The sequence below is a fragment of the Accipiter gentilis genome, chromosome Z (genome assembly GCF_929443795.1).
Source record: "Accipiter gentilis chromosome Z, bAccGen1.1, whole genome shotgun sequence".
NCBI classification, from domain to species: domain Eukaryota; kingdom Metazoa; phylum Chordata; class Aves; order Accipitriformes; family Accipitridae; genus Astur; species Astur gentilis.
In genome coordinates this window covers 5,774,573-5,801,408 of record NC_064919.1, presented here as the reverse complement: position 1 = coordinate 5,801,408, position 26,836 = coordinate 5,774,573, and the positions used below count along the sequence as shown (strand labels likewise).

The window sequence follows — 26,836 nt, the reverse complement described above, 5'->3', positions numbered from 1 at the left end:
CCCAGCATGTTCCATGGAGCGAAGGAAAATTAAGGAGCTCTTGTTTGCAGGCCGGAGGTAACGGCTCTAACTGCAGTGCAACTCCTTTCACGAGGTTCACGACTTAGAGCTTACGGCTGTCAGCCACACAACGTGGCTGTGGCTGTAGTGTAGGGACAATTCTTCTGCGCAGCTGTATGTTGCTCGTGTGGCTATATAAGCTGTCTGTGATGTTGTGTCTGCATTCTGTCTGTTTGCTGTAATTAAGATTGTGATACATAGGGTTGGAGTTTTGAACATGCTGTTTTCGATTTAAACTGGCAGATGGGAGTATTTTCTTGCACAGCTTCTGACTAGTTTGTGAAACATGGAAGAATATTATCGGTATTCTCTTAGCAGAAAAATAAAGGTCGCAATTTAGGTAACAATTTTACAAGTTTGTTCCAGCAGTTAGACAGGTGGTCATGGAAACAACCACCTAAATTGTAATCTCTAGTTAGTAAGACATTTTATGGTTCAATCACTCCATAACATTCTGTTGCAAGGCTACTTGCGCTTTCTCTTTTAATGCATGTCTTAATAGCTATTGTATTGTAAGGGCACTAGCTGTGATTCAGAATGTCATTTAATTATGTTTGCTCAAAACACCGTGAAAAGAGTGGATTGTCAACATTTAAAAATTTGCAAAGTTAATGTTAGAAATACAGAAGTGTTCATAGGTAGGACTAGGCAAGCAAGCAGAGGAGACTTGACTAGAAATGATAGCGATCTTGTCTTTGGCAATGATGGAGGATATAAATCTAAGTTACGGTTTTGAGTGCACACATTTGATAAGTCACAGCCACAGGGGCAAGTCTGTATTTATGAACAGCTAGGCAGGCTTTTTATTTGATACCTTTCTATCCAAACCTGAATTCCTTTTATCAGACTCCTAGTGCAGTGTAGATAGGAGTCCCTTTTACATCTGTTCAGAAGCTGTATTTGATATAAATCAAGAGATCTGGTTAAGTGTTGCTTCTGACTGTGAACATATTAAACATCAAGCTGTTATGGTTGCAAAATGCCAAAGTTGTTGATCTTGACCTATAAAACTTTAAATGGTGCAGAGCCTCCAAAAGGGGAAGGGTAGTTTCTTGTGATGTATTTTTGCAGAAACACTGAACTCAAGCTTCATTGAGATACCTGATTGAGGGTTAAAGCCAGAGGATCTGGGATTTATTTTATTTTGGAATGTATGATGGCCTGGTCCTCTCCTTCAGAGTGTTCTGCACTCTTTATTCTCTTATGAAATTACAACAAGTAGGACAGGTTCTGTAGTTTAGTCATTTCCGTTGTATTTTCTTTGGATAGCATTGAGAATTGGAGGGATCTACCTTTATAACTGATAGTACAGCATAAGTGATCTTAACATTTTTCACTGACTGTGCATGTATGAATTTTTGCTCAGTACATTAACCAATATTCACAGAAAAATTGATCTATGGCTGTATTTCAAAGCAAAATCCTACAACCTTTTAACAGAAGTATTAAAAAGATAATGCCACTCCTTAATTGAGCACTTGATATCTTTAAATCGGATCGAGTACTGCAATTTTGTAAAATAATCTTTACAGTTTGCTATCAAACTACTTGAAGATAACAATGCAACATTGCAGAGTGCATCTTCATATAATATTGAAAAAGGGTGATAGCTGGATGAAATACAAGATGTGCACTTCTAAAAATGAAGTCTTTCAACACTCTTACACTATATATTGCTTGGATATAGTGGATCTGTCTAGTCATGAAATTCTGCTCTCTGGAAAAATGCAGATATTTCTCAACAAGCATTTTGCATCCTCTTAATGGTATCTTAAAAGGTTGTTCTTAAGTGTGTATCCTGTTTTTTAAAGATGTGTGCTATCTACAGAGGCTTCCTGAGGATATCACTGGAGCTGTTTTCTGCTACCATTGCTCAATATTGACTACTTTACTGCCATTTGTACCTTCATATCAGTTGGTAGTTAAATTCAGTGTTAATACTTATTTCTGTAGCTAGTGGTATAGAGTAATTTGTGCATTACGCTAATGCATAGCAAGCTGTAAAATACAGTGTATTTTCTACCAGGTGTTAATATTTCAAATATGTGCATAGTGACACTGAATTTAATTGCACTCAGAAGTTAACTAGATGTTTTTATTTCAGAAAACAAACCTTTTCTGAAATGGGGGAGCAAATAAATTTTAACCCTGCTTCTACTTTACCAGGTAATAAATGTCTTCTGTTAGGCTTGATATAACACTGTTGAATGAGAGAGAATATGTATAGCCTCTTCAGTGTTAGAGGAGGTGATCTCCAGTATGTGGGATATAGCAATATATATATTGCTGTCACTGGCAAGGAGGGTGTCCTCTTTGTTCAAAGGTTCTGGTTGTAAAATTGGAGCATCCAAGTTTATGCTATCATTGTAAGAAATCCCAGTCCCTTACAGAAAAAAAATTGAATGTCTTGTTTGCAAGTAATCCTGCCTTTTTGTTTTCCTAGTGTATTTTTTATTAGTAGTTTGTATTCTTATTAACACTCCCACCTTCCCTATTTCAAAAGTGTGCCTTTAAGTTTGGCATTGTAAGGCAATGTGTCTCTCAATAGAGTTAAGATTATTCTTCTCAAGTAGATGATAAATAGGAATAAATTAAACAAAGCTTAGTGAACCTGTTAGTTTAAAATAGGCTTCACGGAATGTTGGTTTCAAAGAATTTCTTTGATCAGGAAAGTTTCTTGAGTCTCTGGGGAGTTTCTTTCTTTGTGAAAGTCGGTCTATCCAGAATAGCAAAGCCCATTTGTTGTGACATGTGCTATGAATGAACAAACTTGGGTTTCAGCTATGCTGTGCACACTGACAAGCAGAATATTTCGTCCTAGGTACTTAAAAACAGACGGTCTTGATTTTGTTTCCTTTCCTAAAGGACCCTCCTGGTAGGAGTAGTGTGATCCACTTTTTTGCAGGCCTTCTTTTAGCGCCAGGTTTCTGACCACGAGGCTCCATTGCTCTGCAGTGGGATGAGACAGGATCTCACCAATGTAACTCTGCCTGTAGCAGCCTTAAGTGCTGTATGTAGTACAGACACAACAGTGCTTTTTCTGGTTTAACTTGTTTTGACCAGGATGAGGAAGAGAAGTGAAGGAGAGCTATACTACCAAGCACATAGCTTTGCCAGGGTAGACAGTACCTGTGCTGGTGCGGCTTCTGCCGGTATACATGATGTTTATTGGTTTAGTTTATCTGATTTTCAGTCTGATAAAAGCTCTCAAAACTTTTGCTTCCATTTCATATTAAAAAAAAAAATAAAATGCTTCCAGTCAGATTTTATGAACAGCCCAGCTATTCATGTTTTTTGGAAGTGTAATCAGTGCAATTTCTGGTATTCTTGCATATATTAGTTCAAAAGGTCATTTACATATCTCTCCCAAAATGCATTTTTGTGATTCTTGCAAGACATATGTGAACTATTAGAACTCAAAGGCAAATCATCTGGCATGGTGAAGGATTTAAATTGTCTAAAACAGTGGCTGTATGGAAGCTCATGTTTTCTCAAGTGTAGAAATTAAAGGTTGAATTAAGCATAGTTAGTTGATGGATGAAGAGCTAATAAATTTTTACAGTATGTAGCTCTGGAACATGCTGTGGCTTTGTGAACGTGATGAGAACAATGCTTGGCTTTATATTTGAATGGCACTCTCCACTGCTGCTTGCTTTTTTTTTTTTTTAAACCTAATACTTGATGATTTTGAGTAGAACGAGTGTTCTCACAAGAGCTGTGTAAACAAACTGAGGTAAGGCGAATGAATGCTTGAATGGTAACAATCTAAACTTTCCTTTAGACTGAAGTGTTCCTTTGTCATATTTTGCAGTCTGTGATTTGCCAGGCATCTGCAGTTCTTCTTAATTGATAGGGTACGCATTGTGATGAGGAAAGACTGTTTTGGGGCCGGATGGTGGTCTGGTGACTGCTGTCACTCCAATTCAATGCAGGCTTTGCTACAGCAGTACCTGTGTCAGCTAAGAAACAGGTTGTTACAATTAACTTCTCAATTTATGCTTTTGGAAAATCCAGCCTGAACTGAAGCCCATGTAGGCTTAAAACAGTCTTCCAAGTGAGATCAGTTACCTCTGGTTCTGTTTGTTTAAAATAAGCAAATTAGGAAGGAGAGAAAAGCTGATGATACGTATAGAGCCTCTGCCCCTTGGAATGGTCCATTGGGAGAAGCAGGTTATCTGAAAAACTATGCTGTCTTAAATATTGTTTATTGGAAATAAGTAAACTGGGAAGTTGAACATGTAAAAGTGTGATAAGTTTGAAACAAGGGTTTGGAGTTAGATCAGTTTTGACTGAAAGCTTTTGTTAGTTTCATAGGACTATTCTGTGAAAATAAACAAAAACCTTGAGTTCTAAGGACACCAATTGTTGGGGTTTTTTTCAGATGGTATCATGGAAAACTTGACAGAACAATTGCAGAAGAACGTCTTCGACAAGCAGGAAAACCTGGAAGTTACCTTATTCGAGAGAGTGATCGGAGACCAGGTTCATTTGTGCTTTCATTCCTTAGTAAAACAAATGTCAATCATTTTAGGTGAGAATTAAATGTTTTTTTTAAAATACTATAATCTGTTTATTTTTGGTTTTAGAACACAATAGAGTACAAACAGAAAACAATCATGGTATTATAATTGAATATTTTTGACTCTTTATTCTTGCATTGTACAGCTTTTTACTTGTGTTTAATTGTTCTAAAATATGCTGCTTAAAAATGACTTCATAGGCTAAGGAACAAAAATGTGAGGAAACCAACAACATCTGGATAGAGAAGCCTGTCTAAAGCAGTTGTGAATAGACTTAAAGCAACATGCAGGTTTCATGAGTCAGTCCAGGAGATTGTTTTGAGTTTGTTCCTAGTAGCCATCGTAGGTCACAGGACATACTTAAAGTGCCAGCACATCTGGTTGCATCCTTAATTTTGAGGGACAGTCTCCCCTCCCCCTCTTTCCCCCCCCCCCCCCCCAAAAAAAAAAAAAAAAAAAGAAAAGAAAAAAAAAAGAGAAAACCCAATAAGAAACAAAGAGATTATCTGTTTAATAATCTGAAGGTTTGCTGGAAACAGCTTTCGGTATGTGTTAGAATTAGTTGATCAAAATACAAGTAGCTCTTTATCCAAAGTTGTAACTAGAGTTATTTTACCATTACCAAACTGTACGTTAGTGAGTTCATTGTCTTTAGTGTAAATGAGATGTATTCTGAGAAGAGCTTGAAGGTTAGTCAGCAAGTGGAGTCCTGCAGTGTAGTGTTCATCTTTACGAAATAGGAAAGCAAATGTTTCTTCAGCAGACAAAAGAAATATCTGTCAGTTGTCTGGATAGCATCAAACAAATTCAAAGCAAATTCTTCAACTTCTGAAAGTGGGAATTACCCACAACACCAACTTATGAGCCACTGTGTCCATGGTTTGCAAATGTAGGAAGTTTTTGGTTGCATCTGCTGTGTGATGAAGTATGGCTCATAGGTCCTGATCTACCATTGACATGAAGGCATAATTCTCTTAAGTGCAGATGATATAGCACACAAATTGTATCTCATGTTTACATCTTGCCATCTGAGCTATCAGTTTCAGCTTCTCATCTGTACTGATACTGGTTTGGGAACTAGTTACTGTGTAGCAATAGCAGAAAAGGAAACTCTGCTAATACTTGTTTTCTAGTGCTGTTTGAGTCCTGGATTATTTTTAATAGCTTGCTCTTTTTGAAGCCAGTAGCAGGCAATTGACTATTGGTTAATGCCCACCGTAAGTGTTTCTGGCATCTCAGATAGAAAAATAGTCTAACGTTTTCTGATTTCCTAAGGAAAGGGTCCTTACAATATTCTCAAACCTTAAAGAATCTTTCATTCTGAGGTCCATAAAACACACAAAGGTAAATATTCAAAGGGAATTAATTTGTTAATACTGTTCTTCGGAGATCGGACATGTTTTCAGTTTTGTTCTTTGACTGCCAAGTGTATTTTTTTGTTTGTTATTAGATAGGCAAGTGTTACACTCAAGAGCATTGTCAACTTAAAGAATGGCAGCCTTAAAGTAATTTCAGGCAAATACAGGGATGGATCTCCTATGCCCCGCAAAGTAGAAGTGCTGTTTCCACCAAAGCTTGATCTTTGCCAATTGCAGCCTACCAGGAATGGGTGAAACTTCCGTTGTAAAAAATGTCCTTCATATTTTATTTCCTAAAAGGTTATTTTTCACATTAAACTCCTCTTAGAATTCTGTGCAACTGAAATCACAACATTTTAAATTAAAGCTTCTTAAACTCTTAATTCTTTTGGTGCCTCTTGAAAATTGCATACAGACATATATGCTTATGTAGCATATGATTGATTTATAGCATATGAATCTGTTGAAACTAAATCTTTTTTTCACTGAAGAGTTACCTTTTTTTGGTGAGTCAGAGTGATACAAAATATTTTGAAGGAAAATATTTTATCTTTTAATCACGTCCTTCAGAATTTTCTGTGATTACAGAAGTCTTTATGTATTTCCTAGCTCAGTATTCTGAAGAAAGGTTTTTAAGCTTGATGAAATAATAATCTGAAACACTAAATTTCATTTAGAACCTAATCCCCGTTGAATACTTTACCAAGGAATCTTACCGAAAAGATGCCAAAAGTTCTAGCCTATGTCCTTAAAGTTAGATTGTTTTGTGACTCCCCTTGCAGTGCTATATTTTTAAAAACTTTAGATTTCATCTCTGAAGATCCATCTTTGTATACATGTTACATCACTGTTTGGGAGAAATAATTTAGTTCAAAGGACGGCCTGAAGAAGGAAGATTTTTGGGCAGGAATGTATGAGAATAGTGACCTGCTAAAGGATAAGAGTAAAAATGGAAGAAACCAATAAATAGTGTACTCATTTGGGATGAAGGATGAAGTTCCTTGTCAACTGAATGTTTCATTTGGGGTTTGCCCCTCCCCCCTTCTGTTTTTGAGCTGTTCGCAAGCTTTGTGAATAGCTCAAACATGAAGTAGAATACTAGGAAGATTCAAATATGTTTATTCTTGGTACTGTAATTTATTTTGAAATATCCTTAAGATAATTTGTCTCTCTTCTGGAAACTGGAGAGACAATTAACAAGAACTTTAGATTTTTAATTTTTTTTGTGACAGCAAAATTTGCTTTGCTTGGTAATAATTTGTTTCTCAATTTCTTAACATTTCATAAGAATGCAGGTGAGCTGCTACTTGGGATTCCTGTCTGATCTCTGTGTTGCTGGAAAAATTCAGGTCTTCTTGATGCCATTGATATGCATAATGTGATAATTTTCTTTGGATTGTGTGTTCATCTTAAAGTTTTTTCAGATTAAGTACTATTTGACTTTTCCAAATGACTCTTGAGTGTAACAGGAATGTTTTAAATACTGTTAACTATTTTACCTAAATAAATTATTTCCGACTGCTTTTAGAATTTGTATTGACCAGCAATGTGAACAGACACGATACTTCCCATTTTTTATATGACAATGCATTAACGAATCTCTGTGCTTTCAGAAAAACACAACCCTTTAAGAACAAAATGAACAGTTTTATAAGAATTCTTTGTTGTGTTAAATTACTGAAATGGTTTTGTAAGCTTTTTTTCCCATTAATTAGCAAACTTTTAAATTGAGTATAAGGAGATATTTTGATTGTTCCAAAGTAATTTCTTAACTTTTAATATGGATGCTAAAGTAACTGTAAGAAAGTGACTAATTTCTGAAGGTGTTTGTTTTCTGCATTGTATAATCAAGTGCAGTTATTTGTTGTTAAAATATTTTAATATTTTATTAAATTTATATAAGCTTGTCATAAAAGATGTATATCCTGCCTGATACAAGTAATAATCCTGTTGTGTCTACCAGCGCATTATTTCAGTTTTCCAGGACACTCACAATTACATTTTTCTGTTTAATTTCATTTAGTTCTGACAAATATACTGGCTTTTTTTGTGAATCAGCATTTCCTTTAGAGCCTTAAAATACTGGTGTATCATGCAATATGTATCTGCAATTTTTAATGGAATACTCATTAGCTAAGATTTACTTACTTACAAGAGACCTTGTCTACATTCAGCAAAATGCAGTATTACATTGCTTTAAAAATTAACCATTATCTCATTTTTCTTTAAAAAAAAATATCGGTAACAAAAAATTTCTGTCAAGCTTTTTTTTTTTATTAACAGGATTATTGCCATGTGTGGAGACTATTACATTGGTGGACGCCGTTTTGCTTCACTCTCAGACCTAATCGGTTATTACAGTCATGTGTCCTGTTTGCTGAAAGGGGAAAAGCTCTTATTTCCAGTAGCACCTCCAGAGGTGAGTACTAAAATTTTTAAGTGTCATTTACTTAAATGTTAATAACTTTAATCACCTTTCATAGTTTCCTTTGGACAAAGCATTGTAGAAAGTTTTGTGTAGTTCTACATGGGCTCAGCATATGTTGAAGTATAAGGAATGTAAAAATGCATTCCTACTGATACAAAGTAATGATTAGAAAAAAGAAATATTGCTATTTAATGAGAATGTGTAATGAGAAAGCTAGGTGTCAGGTGTTGGCAGTTGTCTCCAAATGTAGTAACGGCCTTGTAAACAAACAGAGATAAACAAGAAAATGTGCAGTTCTTGGCTAGTAAAGAGCACCGTAGTAATGTAACCTCTACTGTTCTGTGATATTTTGTGTATCTAACAACAGTTTCAACATATTCATCCTGGAAATAACCAAGATTTCTGAAAACGGGGCTTCTTTCACATGCCCATTACAATATAAGTAATCAAAACGGAACAAAACACTGCATAATGCCCCTGCCACCGAAACAATACCCCAAACCTAAATAAAGATGATTCTGATTTGTTAAACTGGAAATTTCCACTCTAGGAAATTCTTCTAAGTGGAAGAAAGTTTATGGGAATTATCTTACTAGTAAGTTATTTCGAAGATTATATACATTATCTGTCATGCTAGAAGATGAAACAAAATGAGAGCTCTTGGAGCTAACTGTATGAATTATGCTTTTCTAGCTCTCAGCAGTTTTTAGCTTTAAAATTTAAAACTGCCGAGAAGGATATAAGTGGCGGTTAACAGTCCTTTGCTTCAGAATAGCGTAATGCTGGGGAGAAGGATTCTACACTAGAAAGAGGGAAAGTATCATCTTTGCTCTCTTCTCTTAAATTGTAGCCTGTGGAGGACAGAAGGAGAGTTCGAGCAATTCTACCTTACACCAAAGTGCCAGAAACTGATGAAATAAGGTATGTTTTAATAATTGTACCAGTTGTGAAATTCTCAAGAGTATTTATAAATACTGATGATTTAAGTAGTGTTCATACGCAAATACTGTCCAGTTGCATCTTAAACATAACAAGATTAGGTTAAAGGATTATGCCTGTCTGGGTTTTTTTTGTTGGAAATAGTAAGACTTTTTGTTCCATTTGTTAGTATTAATTGTAAGGGAAATTACATTAGTTTTATAGAATTAAAACTTAGTAATGTTACAGTTTTGAAGTACATTTTATAAAGCTCTACATTTTTCTCCAAGAGGAAGAAATTCTTTGTGTATGAAAGAATTCTGTGCAGAAATGCCTCATGTGAGTGTGTGAAATAAGAGCTAGGCTTTTTTTCCTGAACTGCCGCAGAACTAACTTAGAGCAGATAAATAGTTAAAGCCAAACCAGTTCTGACCACTAGAAAGAGAATGTGAACATTGACTACTCCTAAGTGGAAGAATAGAGTATTTAATGCCACCTTTGAAATCAGAAAAAAGGAGCAATGTTAGAAAAAGCTTTACCTTTAATGTTTTAGTATGCTTTTTCTTACCTGTGCTTAGAAACTTGGTGACTAAATTTTTTAAGTTCTCTTTACTTCTCTATCCACAAAATGGAGCAAGAATTATTCTCCCTTTCATTCTCATCCCTCCCTCTTTTTGGAGAGAGTCTGTATTGAACAAATGATACTTTTAAATCTGTAATTCTAAGATCTTAAATTACCAAATTGCAGGCCTATCTCTCATATTCTCATACCCTCACTTCCTTTCTAATATTGGTATCTCAATAATTTCTTAGGGATTGTCTGTACTCCCCGCCTTTCCTGCATTTTCATGAGATGCTATGTGGAAAGGAAACAAAACCAGCAGTCCCATATCCAATAGAAGAGCATGGGCTTGTTGCTTAGAAGTGATACTGCTTTCTTGAGATGTCAGGGTTTTTTTTTGGGGGGGGGGGAGGGGATTGTTTGTTTTCTGTTTTATGGTGGTTTTTTTTTTGTTAGAGGGAAAAGGAGGATTTGGAAGAGGTCTATAGTGACTTCTAATCTCTCTAATGAGACAGTCTCAGTTGCGTAAGTTAATTGGAAATTGGCTTGGGTTTGGAAGTATTAGCCTAAGATACAGAGAAAGGTATATGAGAGCTTTATATCCTAATTGGGATGGAAAATTATCCCAAGGCTCACAGTCCAGTCCTATCTGACCTCTTTAAAGAATGCTATGAGGGTATTTGTCTTTGAGATTATGTTTTTCTAAACAGATGAGAAGAGGGTGGTAGGACAGGGAAGGGACTCTCTAATTTTATATTGCAAGTAAGGCTTCCTCCCATGTGTAAGAATAGAAAGACTGAGTCCATTAAGTGCCTTATTGCACCTACAAACTTAAGAGGAAAAATAATTTTATTACTTTGCTATCATAACAAAAACTGTAGAAAATTATACCTTTTCTCCCTTTTAGGATACAGCTAAAATGCGAAGTTATGTGCTTGCGTGTTGAGATCCACACAGCTAAAATAATTCTGTTTGTGGCATAGCTGGGATGAAGTATAAGTTTGTCTAGGTCAAATTAATATGCTCTTGAACACTTTATGCATTTCAGAGAATCTTGACTTAAAATTTTAGCATCATAGTTAATATTTAGAAAGTTTAAAGTATTACAGGATTAATTTCAGCCTGTGTTCCACGCAGTAACTTAATCTGTAGTTCTTCTTAATAGAGCTGATAGAGGGTGCTCTTGCTGTCTGTCCCCATTCCTTAGGATTTAGGTTCATTAGTAGCTGAATTTATGCTGTTTTCGATAGTTGTTTGTTGGTTTTTTTTTCTTTAATTCTTGCTGTTTGCTTTGTGCTTGAGTTAATTAGCTTACTTCAAATGAGAGAAATGCCATATAGAAATTTGCTGCGTAATTTTGGACTGAAATAGTAGTTAGTGAGTGTCAATACTTTATTGCTATTTCCTGTACCCTGATGCATCATCAAACTTGATTGAGAAGTCTTCCTGTGCTACAGTGAAAGGTTTTCATACAATCTGAGTTTGGGATAACACTTGAGGAGTAACATATACTAACATTCCAGAAATGAAACTCACTTAGACATGTTAATACTTCTTATTTATGCTTTCCTTGTAGCTCATTGCATGGCTGTTAACTGTTCTGTACTCTTCTTTGTAGCACTTGTCTTCATATGTGAGAACATAAAGAATAGATATTCCACAGGCTTTTATTATACAAGGTGAAAGGAGTATTATTTTCTTATAGACTATTAAGGGTATCTCTTGTTATTTTACTTGTGTTTAGTATTTGATCCCTCTTGATGAAAGAACAATATTACTATCTTCTAGTAATTGTTGTGGTTTTAATTTTGTTTTACACATCCTTAATCCTTAGTACACTTGTGAAGTTGACAGAACTGAAGTATGTATTAGATACTAAAAGTAAATCAAAAGTATAAATACTCAATATTTAGTAGCTGCTTAGTTGTGAGGAAAAATACATGTGATGTTGTGCTTGTGGTATCAATTAATGCATTTTTCACAAACAGGTTTTCTCAAATATTTTGTGGAAATTATACTCAAGACTTCATTGTGTTCATTAATCTTTATATTATGATTGTATCTCTGATTTAAATCTTGCTGTAACCCTCTTCAGTTTCCTTAAAGGAGACATGTTTATCGTCCATAACGAATTGGAAGATGGTTGGATGTGGGTTACAAATCTACGGACAGATGAGCAAGGTCTTATTGTAGAAGACCTGGTAGAAGAAGTGGTAAGTCATTTTTATATTAAAATTTCTTGAATGAGATTTTTTTGTAAAATAATATTGAAATAAATGCAAACTAGTGGCATTTATTTGCTTCTTTTCTAGGTATGTAATTTTCTAAACCTAGTAATTGGATCTACTAATTTTAAAATAGCGTAACAAACCTTTAAGCCTAATTCAGCATCAAAAAAGTGCTTATTTACATGTTGTCCAAAGAGAAGTACAAATGAATGGTACTGTATATTCACAAGGCAGTTTCCTAAACTCGACTGTCCTGGTAAAGAATCTGCTAGTCATTTAATTGCTTTTTAATTGTTGTGGGGTTTTGGGGGGTTTTTTGGTGTTTTGTTTTTTTTTTTTTTTTTTTTTTTTTTTTTTGTATTTGCCATGAAATGTTCACAAACTGTACAGAATGTAATTTTTCTGGTAGGTCTTTCTCTTTTTTTAAGGATGAAGTGTGGGTTAAAAATGTATCGATGAGTTAATTATACCTAGAAGGGCTTGTGTGGTCTCAGGAAGCTAACCAGTTAACCTGCAGAGAATTCAATTACTGTAGGGGAACAGGTGGTTTAATATACTTCAGAAGGGAAGAAAAAAAAAAAATTTTTTTTTTTTACCAAGCTCAGCATTGCTTTGGAGTCAAATATTATCAAATATTTTTGATAATATTTTCCTGCATGGTACATGTGTTTTGCTAATAGCAGTGTTACCTAGAGATGCTTCTCACAGATCTCTGTCAGGACATGAATGGCTAAATTGAATTGGCAGTACTAGGCTGTTGAACTGTAGACTGATATATCAATGGTTAAGTTAACCTTAGGAAAACTGAGATTTTACCACCCCTAAAGAAGAACTTGAAACATGACAGAACCAATCCTCTGAAATAACATATTTTGGCTGAATTTCCACTTAGTGAATGAAGAGGAAAACTTCTTTTCATAGAACTGCAATAAGCCCTTTAGGTCAAAAATGTTTCTGACTTCTTAATGGTTTTTTCTACAGAAGGTCTTAACCTATGAAGTTTATTTTTTTTAAACTGAGCTGTTCTGTTGTCATGCACTTAATATGTTAATTTTCTCATTAGGGAAGAGAAGAAGATCCACATGAAGGCAAAATGTAAGGATTTTTGTTTTGTTATTAAAAACAATCATAACTGTTTGTAAACTTCAGCTATGAGATTTCCCAACTTTTGGGAAAGTGAACAAAAGAGATTTATTTTTTCATCTCAAGACTTTTTTCTGTACTAGCTGCTGAAGATGCATGAATAATTAACATGAAAGAGTCCTATAATAGGTATGCCTATTGCTAATGGGTTTTGCAGTATTAAAATCTTAGATGAGTCCATGTATGATTTCAGACAAAATATGCACAATGGTGTATTTCTTGAACATAGCATTTGCCTTAGAGGTAACTTTTTTTCAGATCTGCACAACTCTAAATGCTGGAGCAAAGTACTATGAGAAAAAACGATAGTGTGATAGTTACAGCTTGTCTCTTCTCTGTTACTGTCATGTAATGACACTTAAGCTTTAAAGAGAAAGCCAGAGGACTGTAAGATTTGTTCTGTTTGCTTAAATACTTAAAATTTTTTAAAGATTGAATACAGTTGAGGGTCAACAATGAATTGATATGTCAAGCTGTTGATGGATTATTTTCAGCAGTAAAGATGAGTGGCAAAATAAAGTTCCAAAAAACGTATAGTGGCTTGATTATTTTATCTGTTCTACATTTGCTTGCCATATTTGCACCTGCTGCTTTTTCTCCGTTGCCCAGTTTGCTGTCTCCAAAAGGCTGATGGCTGAAGTAAGCATTTCTTGTTATCTTAATAGGAGAAAAAAATCACTGGTGTATTTGTTATTTGTTTACTGTTTGCTAGTGTTCTGCTAGTCAATTTGGCAGTAGAGATGCCTTCAAGTGTAGGATTATTTATTTATTTGCAAAGTAGTTTGTAGCAGATGCTTGGAGCTCTGATACTGTCTGTCCACAGTTGTTTGTGCCACTCAGAGGAATCCTGGGGAGGCAGTGATTCCTTTGAACATTCCAGTAGCCAGAAATTATGCTCCAAAGGTAGCACAGAAAGATAGTTAGAATAAGAGCTATTTTCTGATATGTGAAAAGGCCTTATCTTTAGCTTTCCTTTAAAGGACAATATAAGTTGTAGTATGTCAAGCTGTTCTGTATAGTCCTAAGTATCGGGCTGAGACTGCATAGAGGCTGATGAACTTTTTAAGAAAACTGCTCTGACACAGGATTCTGGGAAGGTATAAGATGAGAGATCAAAGCAGTTTGTATTCAATAGTCTAACAAAGCTAGGTTTTATTTCCACAGCTTCTGGCAAAATTCAGTTTGAGTTTTTCTGTACAGTGTTTAACCTCCTTGTTGGAGCTTTGGATTTCACGATTCAAGTAAATTGCTATATGAATCTGACTTCAAATAATGCCTATCAAATTATCTACCATTTAGACAACTCATTTTTATCTCTAAACACAGTTTGATTTGAATGTCAGCTCCAAGTGTTAGACATTTTTATTGAAATTAATTCATTTATATACCTGTTAATGTTATTTTTTTCATGCTGTTGGTAGAACAGAATCATTAAGTAGCATAATCATTGCTTATCTCATCTATATATATATTAGGTCTTTTTAAATAAAGATCAATTCATAGGTACCAGAGCCTTGGATGTCCCCACAGCCAAAAAAGAGAGCTGGTAGTCTTGCTTTCTAATTTTTCTCTTCATCTTTGTTAAGATGGTTCCATGGGAAGATCTCCAAACAAGAGGCTTACAATTTGCTGATGACAGGTACTTGTGTTTCTGATTGAAAGACAGTGTTAGTGAAATGGCACAGTGGTCCTATTTGTATTAAACTGCGGGAAAACTTCCTTTTATGTGTGAACATACATATGAGTGTCTTAGTCTGACTAGCCCCTGTGGTTGTTACCTTGGTAGAATACTACACTGGAGGAGAGCTGTCGTGCCTATGAGTATTGAGTATGTTCTCAAGTATAGTTAATGTAATAATTTTTGATTGAAATAATTTTTTAATTAATACATGTGTAATGAATTATTTCACTTATTGATGGCTTCATCAAATGCTGTGGAGAATATGCTTTTATATACCTAAAGGAAAATACATTACGAAGTCTTTTAGCCCTTTTATAGAGCAAATATTTCTTTAAAGGAATATATCAAGATTTCTGACCCATATTGTTAAATAGCATACTTTAAATATTAGAACAGAAATTGCTAACTTTTGGAAACTTGTCAAACTTTTTTTTTTGTATGCTCTTGTAAAGAGGTGGCAAAGATGTGGCTAGGTTGCCAGCTACAGCTAAATCATTTTGCATTAATTTTGGCAGTTTAGTACTAGGTCATCTGGTTTGAGATCACTGTTGGAACTTACCTTATAGACTTCGTGTTTCTTCAAGTGTGCAATTCTTGCTAATTTATGTGCAAATAGATTTGGTAAGGGCTCATATATAACACTAAGAAAAGTAACACTATTGTGATATCTCTTCAGTTGGTCAGGTGTGCAGTTTTCTTGTGAGGCCTTCAGATAATACACCTGGTGATTATTCACTTTATTTTCGGACCAGTGAGAATATTCAGCGTTTTAAAATATGTCCAACATCAAACAATCAGTTTATGATGGGAGGCAGATACTATAATAGGTAAGTTTTAATGGTAAAGGGAATTGTGCATATTTTATGCTTGTGTAAAGAGTTTTTATAACTTGTTCCTCATAATTATTTACTGCTATGATTTGAAAGACTGTAGTTTTCTTAATAGTATACTAACTATTTTCCCTAACTTGCTTAGTAGTTACTTGTAACTGAGCAAGTTCTCAAAGCTTGCAGAAGCCTAAGTGTGGCTTGGTTTTTTTGAAGTATTTGTCCTTCTTCTGCAAACCATTTTCTTCATGCTATAAATTGTGGATTGTATGGATCATGTGGATCCATTAATTGTGGATCTGTAACTAAGAGAATGCTGTGTTGTCTTGGAAGCTGCTGTTGGTGCTCTTGTCTATTTGAAAAGGGAAAATACAAATGTTAATTTTATCTGAGACATTTAGTAGGGTTTTCAAATAAAATAAATGGGTATTTACCAAAAAAGGGGAAAAATACCTTCATTGTTGGAAGAAGTCATTAAATTGCATTGTAATATGGGCGTGATACTTGGGTCAGAAGTACAGATCACCTCACGTAGAGTGATGAAACTTGGGAGGCATTTGATTTGCCATTGGTACAAAAATATAGTAATTTGTACAAAAAGAAAAAGAAATGACAAGACATATGTTTCCCCTTCTGTGGGAGAAGCTATCAATACAGCTCCATCCTTGATAATCTTGGTTTTAGAGTTATTGTAGATGCAAGAGTTCTCAGTAGTGAAAACTCGCCTCCCTCTTAACGAGGCTGTTGCCTGCCTCACAAAATCAACACTTTTCCAGACTTGCTCACTTAGAACCAGGGCATTCTTCATCCCAATAGAGAATTTCTCTCACTTCCAGCTTGGCTTCTGAGTGGTTAGAGATCCAGCAGCTGGTGTGTCTGAGAAAATGTCGAGGTCTCCTATCTAAGAAGTTCATTGGACTTTTTCTTAAGACTTCAAATGGACGATGGTGTGAGGCTAAACAATTGGAACCTTATGAACCTATGCATATTCCACACCCAGGCTGCTTGAATACCTTCTACATTAATCAGTCTGGCCTCCAGGCATCCTCATTGAAAACCAAGCTAGCTGCAGTGTCAGCCTTTCATGAAGGTAAATGCTCTTTTGCCCATTCTCTAGTTACATGGTATATTAGGAGGATGATGGACTAGGAGCCCCACCTGAGGTGATGTCAAACTAATTAGCAAATTAGTGGAACTCTTACTAGTCTCAAGCGGTTTTGCAGCATTAAATAGTATACCAAGTTAGTTACTACTTTAGAATACAGTGCTGGATTCACTTGAGGCGTGTGTATAAGTTAATTTATCTGAAGAAGATTCTTCCTACAGTGTTGAACGGAAAACATGATTATAAAGTTAAGTAGCACTAAGTTACGACAAAATGCTTTTAGAATTTTTTTTAATATTTTAGTACATAGTTTGCAGAGATCTTCCTCAATGTGAAAAAGAATGTGCATAGCTTTAAAAGGCTTCATTTTTGTTGCATGTTTTGGAGAAATACTACTATACTCCTAAGCTCACATTCAGTCTAACTTAGTGTGTGCTGCAGGTTGGTAGACTTACTGGAAGTTCAGACTCACTGGAAGTTCAGACACAGAATGAAGTATGCAATGCAAGATAATAAGGCTGCAAAATAAAGATGCTAACTGCCCAAATTCAGTAATGTAGTATCTACTCCAGAGGGCAATAAATAAAGACCAGGAAAGAGGGAATAACTTTGTGGGCTTTTTAATTCTTTTATTAGTTCATTTAATGGGGACACTGTAAGAAAGAAACCTTTAAATATGTGGTTTTGTTGTATGGAGTAATTGGAACTGACTGAAAAACAACAAACAGGGTATTGAATCCGGAAGAGAAATATACAAAGCATAAAGTTATGCAGGATAATGAACCTATTTGTAAGCATTTCTTATTATAGAGAGTTCTGCCTTTGTGGCTTATCTAAAAATGTAGTGTTTGTCTTCAAGGTGAAAACTTCATATTTAAGAAGTGCTGCTGCTTGTTTAAATGCAGCTGTTTGACAGTTCCCATTAACTATAAGCTTTTAATATATTAAGCTGTTTCCATAAATGCTCTCAAGGTATTTCCTTTGAAATCTGATACTAGCATTAGACTGGATCTTTGCAAAATCATCCTTCGTAGTAGAGTATTTTTAATATTTTCTTGCAGTTTTTTTGATTGTAATTGGGGTAAAAGATAAAATGAAAGCAATCTGCTCTTTGTTTGCAGAGTATTGATTACAGTTACAGTCTCAATAAATTGTAGACCAAGATTTTCCATAAAAAAGTAAGAAGGTGAAGAATAGTAAGGAAATAGAAAATGAAAGAAGTTTGTTTCATTTCTTGGGTATTTTGAATATCCAGACGTGGGACTGGAATAAGCAACAGTATGTCTGCTTGTATTCCAGAAGAAGTTATTCTGGGTGATCATGGGGAAGGAGGTCCCGGGTACATCTCAGGAATGTCGTATTCTGTGCTGCGTAGGAAGACTTACTTTTTTCCACCAACCTGTTCCTTTTGCGTGTGCTCCCACCACTCTGTATGTAAATTGCTTAAAATTTTTGTTGATGAGTATGACCGACAGGCTGTGTTTGCAGTCAGTCATACAGAGGTCTGCTTTCATTATTTTGTTCTCTTCTATCAGCTCTGCAGAACAGCTAACCTGTAGTCTCTTAGCTGTCCACTTGAAGGTCCCAAAATATAGCACCGATATTGCATACATGTTGCAGAAATTACGTTGGTTGTATAATAAAGGAGTATTTTCCCATGGAGTTTAGTAAAGCACATAACTTTTGTGGATCTTTCTGTTTATTCCATGGATAACAAACTACTCCACTAATCATCTTTTACTTTTTCATGGAAAAATTGTCAAAGCCATTTCTTGGTTGTTTTACCAAGTCTGGCTGTGGAGTTAATTTTCTTTACAGCGGCCACTATGGTGCCATGATTCAGATTTGCAGCTAAAACTGTGTCGATAACATACAAGTGTTTTGGCTTACACCAGTTTTTTGGCTCTTGCTGAGCAGTGCTTGCACAGTGGTGAGGCTTTCTCTTGTTTTCCGGAGAACCAAATTGACCAAAGAGATGTGCTCAGCAATAAAAACGAGAAGGGATGTTTTGTCTTCCAAGGTAGGTGTTGCGCCGACCATGTGGGAATCAGTCTGCTTGTGAGAGGTGGTGAGTGATTGCTTTTGCATCACTGCTGCCCTTCGCCCCTCCCCGCCCCCGCCTGCTTTGGTTATTATACTGTCTTTATCTTGACCCATGAATTCTGCCACTTTTGTTTTTCCTGTTTTCTCTCCTGTCCTGAGGGCAGGGAATGAGCAAGCATTGCAGGGTGTTTAGCTGCTGGCTGGGGTCACCCCTCCACAGGCCTTTTAACATCCCCCTCTTCCTCCTCTTTTTCTTGAGCTTTTATTGCTCAGCGTGACATGATGGGGCAGGGAATATCCCTTTGGCAGGAAATACCCCTTTGGCTGATTCAGGCCAGCTGTCCTGCTGTGTCTGCTCCCATCTCCTTGTCCACCCTTGTTCTACTTGCGGGGTGGGCACAGGGGAGCAGAGTGGGAAAAAAGGAAAGTCTCAACACTGCAAGTGTGGCTCGGCAATAGTCAAAACACTGGTGTGCTATCAACACGGCATTTCAGTCGCACATCTAAAACGCAGCACTGCATGGGCTGCTGTGAAGAAAATCAACTCCATCCCAGGCAGACCTTGCACAGTCATGATTTTACGGACTCTGTCATGAGATCTCGGTCCGAAAATGTGCAATTACTGGTGTATGGCTCTTACTATGAGGGTGATTGAACATTGGAACAAGATACCCAGCAAGGTATGGAGTCTCAGGATGGGACTGAAAAAGGGCCAGAGCAACCTGCCGTTGTTGACACTGCTTTGAGTTGAGGGCTTGGGCTTGGTGCTCTCCAGAAGTACCTTTTGTGCTCAACCTATCAGTGAATAACTTCCATGTGTGTTTCACAGTGTTTTTATGTAAAATAGCATGTAGTAATGTTTCATTCTGATTTTAGAACATGTGGTAGGACAAGCATACCAGGCCATTTCTCTGTCCTTCTGTCTGCCTTCTTTCCAAAATTCAACCTACATAACAGGTAGCATTCGGAAAACCTGTAAAATTAGGGATTCTTCTTTGCTTCTCATGATTCTATGTCAAAGGAGAAGACAAGAAATGTTGGCCCAGTAGTTTATAGAGTGAGCAAGCTTTCGAGTTATCTTGAATCTGAGACAGCACAATTTGAAAACTTAGACGATTGGAAGATAATTTTGTTTCAACTGGTAGCTTAATCTGTATTGTGATGGGCTGAACAATATGGGTTTAATGCTAATTCTTTGTCTTTATAATTCAACAGTGTATAGAATGGTGTTGCTTAGTTCTGCTTTCTGGATTCTCTTATTTGAAATGTCAGCTGTTAGAATAAGTCTTAATTCACTTTTTTAAGTATTAAAAAAATGATGCTGCTCATGGTGGTGAGATTCTTTTAAAATCATGCAAGTAGCTGAGACCTGGGTAGCTTAACAAGCCCTGTGCTAAGCATTTCAAAATTACTAAAGTAACTGTAATGTAGTATTGAGATCCATCTTTATTTCTATATATCAAACCAGGTTTAACCTTTTTTTTTTTAAAAAAAAAATAATCCATGTTTATTTATATCTTCTTTGGTGCTTTTTTTTGTAACTAGGATTGTTTTGCTGTCAGACATTGAGGAAGGCTGTGTTTTATTTTTGTGTCCCCTAGATACGTTTTGTGGTCAGTCTGATTTCACACTTGACGTTTTACTTGTTAGATAACTGATCACTATAGAGTGTGAATCTCCAAGTGTACTTGTCTGGAGATACCTGGTATCTTTGTTTGCAGTGTTAGTGTGTCAGGCATTTTGACTGTCGTAGTGGTAAGGTGTCGTGGTTTAACCCCAGCCAGCAGCTAAGCACCACGCAGCTGCTCACTCGCTCCCCCCATCCAGTGGGATGGGGGAGAAAATCGGGAAAAAGAAGTAAAACTCGTGGGTTGAGATAAGAACGGTTTAATAGAACAGAAAAGAAGAAACTAATAATGATAACACTAATAAAATGACAACAGTAGTAATAAAAGGATTGGAATGTACAAATGGTGCGCAGGGCAATTGCTCACCACCTGCCGATCGATGCCCCGTTGGTCCCCCAGCGGCGATTCCCTGCCCCCACGTCCCAGTTCCTAAACTAGATGGGACGTCCCATGGTATGGAATACACCGTTGGCCACTTTGGGTCAGGTGCCCTGGTTGTGTCCTGTGCCAACTTCTTGTGCCCCTCCGGCTTTCTCGCTGTCTGGGCATCAGAAGCTGAAAAATCCTTGACTTTAGTCTAAACACTACTGAGCAACAACTGAAAATGTCAGTGTGTTATCAACATTCTTCTCATACTGAACTCAAAACGTAGCACTGGACCAGCTACTAGGAAGACAGTTAACTCTATCCCAGCTGAAACCAGGACATAAGGCAACATATAAGTGATGATCTGAGTCAAGTTCACTTGCAGGAGGAGAGGGCTGCAGAGCCAAGTGCTTAGTCGCTCCATCAAGGCATAAACTCCTAGTCTATATAATACTCTAACTACAAAAGGAGTTTAGAAATAAAACTGAGTTTATTCTTCAGCCCATTTTAAAAAATTGGAAGAAATTGGGCACCTCTTCCTTATATTCAGGAACTCCTGCTGGCATTTTTAACCAAGGAAGGAGAAGAGGCATTGACAGTCAAGGTATTCTTGATTTGATGAGTGAGAAAAGTTATATGATACTGTTTTACTTGCTACAGGATGTTGGCAGCAGCTATTCAACATGCAAAATATAATGACTGAGTCATTATTTTCTATAGTGCGGCAAAGTTTAAATTTTTATGCAGAAAATGGCATATGCAGATTGCATCTCAGTAAAAATTGAAATGATTTTATTTCAGTAATACTGAAGGAGAAATTCAAGTAATTCTACATACCTGAAAAAAAAAATATTTGTGGGAAGATTAATTATTTGATCAAGCATACACTAATTCATAGCTTTAGAATGAGAGAATGAAAAGTGAACAAAGATGTCTTGCCATAGCTTTATTTAAATATTTTTGAGATTATTTTTGTAGTATCAGATACTGTTCCTGTGTTGGACACAACTGTATCCAATTGTAACAGATCAAAGATTTCACTGCTGCATGCCTTGTTGATTATCATTGCATGAGTGGCTAAGTATGCATGAATGAAGGGAGAAGACACAGTATATTTTTGTTTTCTATTTAAGTTCTTTTCTTATGTTGATATTTTGCATACAAATGATTAATTTCTATTGATGTTCATGTTGCTGTTCTTTATTACAATGTAAATTTCAGTAACTGCAAAAATCAGTTAGACCAACTGAAATGTCTTGAATTTCAGGTTGTATCTGTCACTTGTCTCCTGAGCCTTCCAAACACAATTGCAGTCTGAATCTGGTGATTAGAATGAATGCTACCCTGTAGAGGACTGCTACCGATTGAGTATTTAATTTAATAGGATAGCTCAGTGATTTCCAAGTATAATCTGTATAAGCTCTGCTACAAACCTTTTCTGTTTTCTATTCCTGTCCTCCTAGAAAGAAATTGCTCTGCACTTGCTCTATCTCCCATTCCCTTTCCGTAGTTACTCTAGGACTTTGAAAATTATTGCCAATGAAATAGCAATTTTCAGCCTGGTTGGAGAGCTGGTAATGCACATGTGCTGTTTGAATGTGGAAAAAGCAGTGTCCTCAATTGGCATTTTAAGAACTAATTAAAATATTTTGCAGAGTTTAGAATTAATACATTCTGAATACAGTTTTGTGAACTTTCTTGACTTCAGTGTATTAGTAAATTCTCATTGCTACAAATGAGATTATGATGTTTAATACTTGATTTTGTTAAAACTTTGTGAGAAAGTTTTCTGTGGTTGTATAGAAAAACAAAATCTCAAGCAAGGGAAAAACTAACCTGTTTAACATTTGAATCCTCTTTTTCTTATTGGAACAGTATTGCTGACATCATTGAGCACTATAGAAAAGAACAGATTGTTGAAGGATATTACCTTAAAGATCCTGTTCCAATGCAGGTAAGATATCATCTCTGAGCATTTGTTGTTGAAGACAGAGACCTCATCGTCATCAGAACAATTTATGAACTGAATTACAGCAGAGATACCAATGGTAGTTAAATGGCATCATCTCCGATTTTAATATTTTCAGCTTGTGTGCTTCTTTTTTTTTATCCTCACATGCATTCACTTACCAAAGGTTGGCTTGTAGTCAACAGAAAATAACAGTAAGCTCTGTCTGTCCTCTGAGGTGTTCATCCTCTGCTGTGTGCCACTGGTTCTGGTCCGTTGCTCAACCATGCTGTGCCTTAGTCTCATGTTAGAGGGAACCAGGCTGCCCTCCTGTCTTCTGTGTCTGGGGTTTTTCTTCTGCCACAGCAAATCTGTAGGCACAGAAAAACTTCAGGGGTGATTGCAGGGCTGGGATTGCAGGGTTTGTTAGGGAGTGCTCTTGACCTGTAGCAGAAGTTCATCCTGAAAGACCACCTGCAATAAGCACACCATATCATCTAGCTTTTCATAAGCTTATAGATAAAGTATACGTGTATATTTTGTTCCCTCTCTGTTCCCACCCTTTGCTGTTTCAGTGGTTAGAAATTTGCCTTTAATTTCCTCCCTAAATAGAGTTACAGTCAGTTCATACCCCTTTGTGACATCTGTTGTATTAATATGAGAACATTTCTTCTATTCTCCCTTAGTCAGCTCACTTCAGCATACCAAAACTGATCCTGTCCCTTTGTAATGTTCTTGTAGTTGCCCTGCTGCCACCAATTTTGGTGCGAGCTCACCTTTCTTGAATGTGGTGGACCAGAACAGTTTAGAGTACCATGTCATGGGTAATTCCCTTTCTCTTTGGAAAATACTTAACAGAAATATCCTAGAATAGGTGCCATTTTCTGTGGTGGGTTGACCCCAGTGAGCAGGTAAGGACCCATACCTTTGTTTGCTTACTCCCCTCTACTGTGGGATGGAGGTTAAAGCAAAAAATCTCTTGGGTTGAGATAAATACAGTTTAATAAGCAAAGGAAGGGATGGTGGGGGTGATGCAAAGGAAATTACTTACCACCTCCCACAAGCAGACTGATGACCAGCCGGTCTCTGAGCAGTGGTCACCCAGGAAGACAAGCCCCTGCCACACACACAGTTTTATTGCTGATCGTGATGTTATATGGCAGGGAATATCCCTTTCATCAGTTGGTGTCAGCTGTCCTGGCTGTGTCCACGCCCAACATCTTGCCCACACAAGCTGTCTCATTGAGGAGTGGGATGGAGTGAGAAATGGAGAAAGTCTTGAGGCTGTGCATACTCTGGTCACAAAACCAAAACACAGTACCATAGGGGCTGCTTCAAGTTAACTTCATCCCTGCCAGACCCACTATATTGTTGTAGCCACGTTATATCATAGTTTAGTCCTCCTGTGAATGACTCGGCTGTTAAAGTTTCTCTTTTTCTCTTTTCGAGTGGTAAGTATCAACAGGCGTAACTTTTATGTTTTACTAGTAGGCTTACACCTTGTTATTCTGATCTTCCCTATACTGCTAACTGTGTTGTGTCATCAGTGCTTCCCAGTTGTTTGCTGCTGTTAACTCAGGCTTGATAATGTGATTGGGACAAAAAGCAAATACAAATCCTGAGACTGTTCCTTGAAAGGCTTCAATACTAACTTCCCTCATGCTGCATCATTCCTCTTGAATCACGACAGTAATTGTCTTCATTTTACCTTTTTGCATATGCACTTAAAGTTCCTGTATTAATAATCTTCTCTGCATTGACTAATTTTCCATGTGAGACTACTTCAGATTCTTTTAAACTACTCAGATTTATTTGTGATTTTCTTTGTTTAAAAATTCAGAGGTCACTGGTGCAATTTATGCTCAGCTTTGTGTAATCTCCCTTCTACATACTACATGCTGCTCTAAGATTTTGAGGGGAAAAAAATTAAAAAGTCTTGCATACCTTTAGGGTCAGCCTGATTGACTTCCTGTATCTGATATGAAATTTACTTTAAAATATTTGTCACTAGATCTGTTGTTTTGTGCACTGTTCCTTGTGTAGTTATGGAGATTATCTTGAGCTCATAAAAATCTGGATGTTGCTTCCATTGTAGGTCCTGTAATTCCTGTTAGTATTACCAAAATATTTTACATCTTGCTTTTGTCATGTTGTTCCCAATCATAATTCTTGTAGATATATGGGCAAGAAAAAAAGTAGAATATTTAGTGTGAGCTAGTTCCTGTGTCACTTTTCATCTCAATGCTGTTCTCGCTGCTTGACAGTCTTGCTTTCCATGTTTTCTTAAGGCTAAAGAACTTTTGTTGATCAGCTTACTCGGTAAGGTTAAACTTGGCTTGCCTTTTGGCCATTCTCATTTATTACTTGCGTTTCCAGATCCTACAGTTTTCTGCGTGAATTTATCCTTTTTCTGTTTCCTGTTCCTGCTTTCTTCTCTTGTCTTGAGTTCTAGTCAATTACGACATGTGAGTTCTAATGAGATTAATGAGGGACTGTGCAACTTTGAATGAGCCAGTTTTAATTGTGATCTGTACCATTCTTGCTGCTTCAGAGTTTATCCATGAGTACTTGGTCCCAAAAGCTTTGGTAGAAGACAGTTAGAAGCTAGATAAATCTTTAAAGACTTGCATAAATGTAAGTGAAATCATGGTGAAAGATGCTGCGTTTTGTTTAATACGAGAAAGACACAATGTTACTTTGTAGAAGTTGGTCTGTATTGAAAACTTGTTACTTGTATCATAATTCTGGAAATACGGAAATAGCTAGATAACATTTCTAACAAAGGTATTGTATCAAAAATTATATTGCTTTATTAAAATGCATGAGAGAGCAGAGAGCAATAGTAGTGAGTTAGTAGCATTAAGTAATATGATCCCAGCTGCAGCTTCATAGTATGCAATATTTTAATGGCAATTTTTGAGCTTAAAATATGGTTTTTCTTACATGTTTACCAGCACCAAGAACAAGTGCTTAATGATACAGTGGATGGAAAAGAAATCTACAATACAATTCGTCGGAAAACAAAGGATGCTTTTTATAAAAATATTGTCAAAAAAGGTTATCTTCTGAAAAAAAGTGAGTTATGTTTACTTCTGTGAAACTTTTTTCTAAAAAAGAAATGCAGATACGGATCATAGCATCATAGGATATCTCAAGTTGGAAGGGACCCATAAGCATCATTGAGTCCTTATGGAGAGAGGCTATGATTTTACATATAGGCAAATATAAAAGAGATGTTAAAAAAAACCCAACACCCCAAACTGTAGGTTCTCTGATCAGAATAAGGAAAGTAGCTCTTCTATTGCAAAGGCTGATTCTGAGAGAAGGTCTAAAGGGATGTTGTAGAGTGAGGAATCAAATAAGAATGCATTGAAAACCTTTAGCTGAAAGAGATAATGAGATACTTTAAATGTGCAAACTGGAGAACTGAGTAGGTGTAGAGAGATGCACATGGCTGCATAGAGAACAAATCCAATAAAATCACTCTTCCATCTAGGAGACAGAGTGTAATAAGTAGATGTTAGATTTGTCTCTTCAAAACAGTGCTAGTAGTCTTTTGAGGTCCATGGTGTATTTATGATTATCAAAGTATAAAATTAAGGCTAAAAGTTTTTTCTAAACGGTACTGTGACATGCATTAATTAGTTGCAGAAAGTTCCTAATCAATTGTAGTTCAGAGAATGTTTTCTCTGAAACCAGTGGAACCTGCCAAATTCTTAGATGTGGTTGTGTTTGGGATATGGTTCTGATTTAAGTTTGCATATAACTTATTCTCATTTCTTTTCTTCAGCCATACTGTTTTAAGATACTGTAATGCAATCTGTTAAATGTTGGTCAAGTTTAGGAGTAACTTTCTCATGTCAAGAGTCTATTTCTTAATTAAAAATGTAATTAATGGGATCCACAGCATCAGTATTTGCAAACTGTGTAGATACATTCTTAACACTGACAGGAACCCAGTGTCCAGGCAGCTCATATGCCCTTGCTTAATCCTGTTGAAATTAGTGAAAATGTTTAGAGA

General features: G+C 36.3%; 1 protein-coding gene across 3 annotated transcripts in view; it reads left to right on the top strand.

The window, feature by feature from the left end:
* The window catches only part of RASA1 (RAS p21 protein activator 1), a 66,801-nt gene that overhangs the window by 12,443 nt on the left and 27,522 nt on the right, over window positions 1-26,836 (top strand). For all 3 annotated transcript variants that reach the window (XM_049796520.1, XM_049796518.1, XM_049796519.1), the window contains exons 2-10: window positions 4,442-4,591; window positions 8,222-8,357; window positions 9,217-9,287; window positions 11,942-12,059; window positions 13,138-13,169; window positions 14,804-14,856; window positions 15,575-15,725; window positions 22,743-22,821; window positions 25,770-25,890. In XM_049796520.1, coding sequence (XP_049652477.1) covers window positions 4,442-4,591; window positions 8,222-8,357; window positions 9,217-9,287; window positions 11,942-12,059; window positions 13,138-13,169; window positions 14,804-14,856; window positions 15,575-15,725; window positions 22,743-22,821; window positions 25,770-25,890 — 911 coding nt within the window. The remainder of the gene's footprint in view (window positions 1-4,441; window positions 4,592-8,221; window positions 8,358-9,216; window positions 9,288-11,941; window positions 12,060-13,137; window positions 13,170-14,803; window positions 14,857-15,574; window positions 15,726-22,742; window positions 22,822-25,769; window positions 25,891-26,836) is intronic.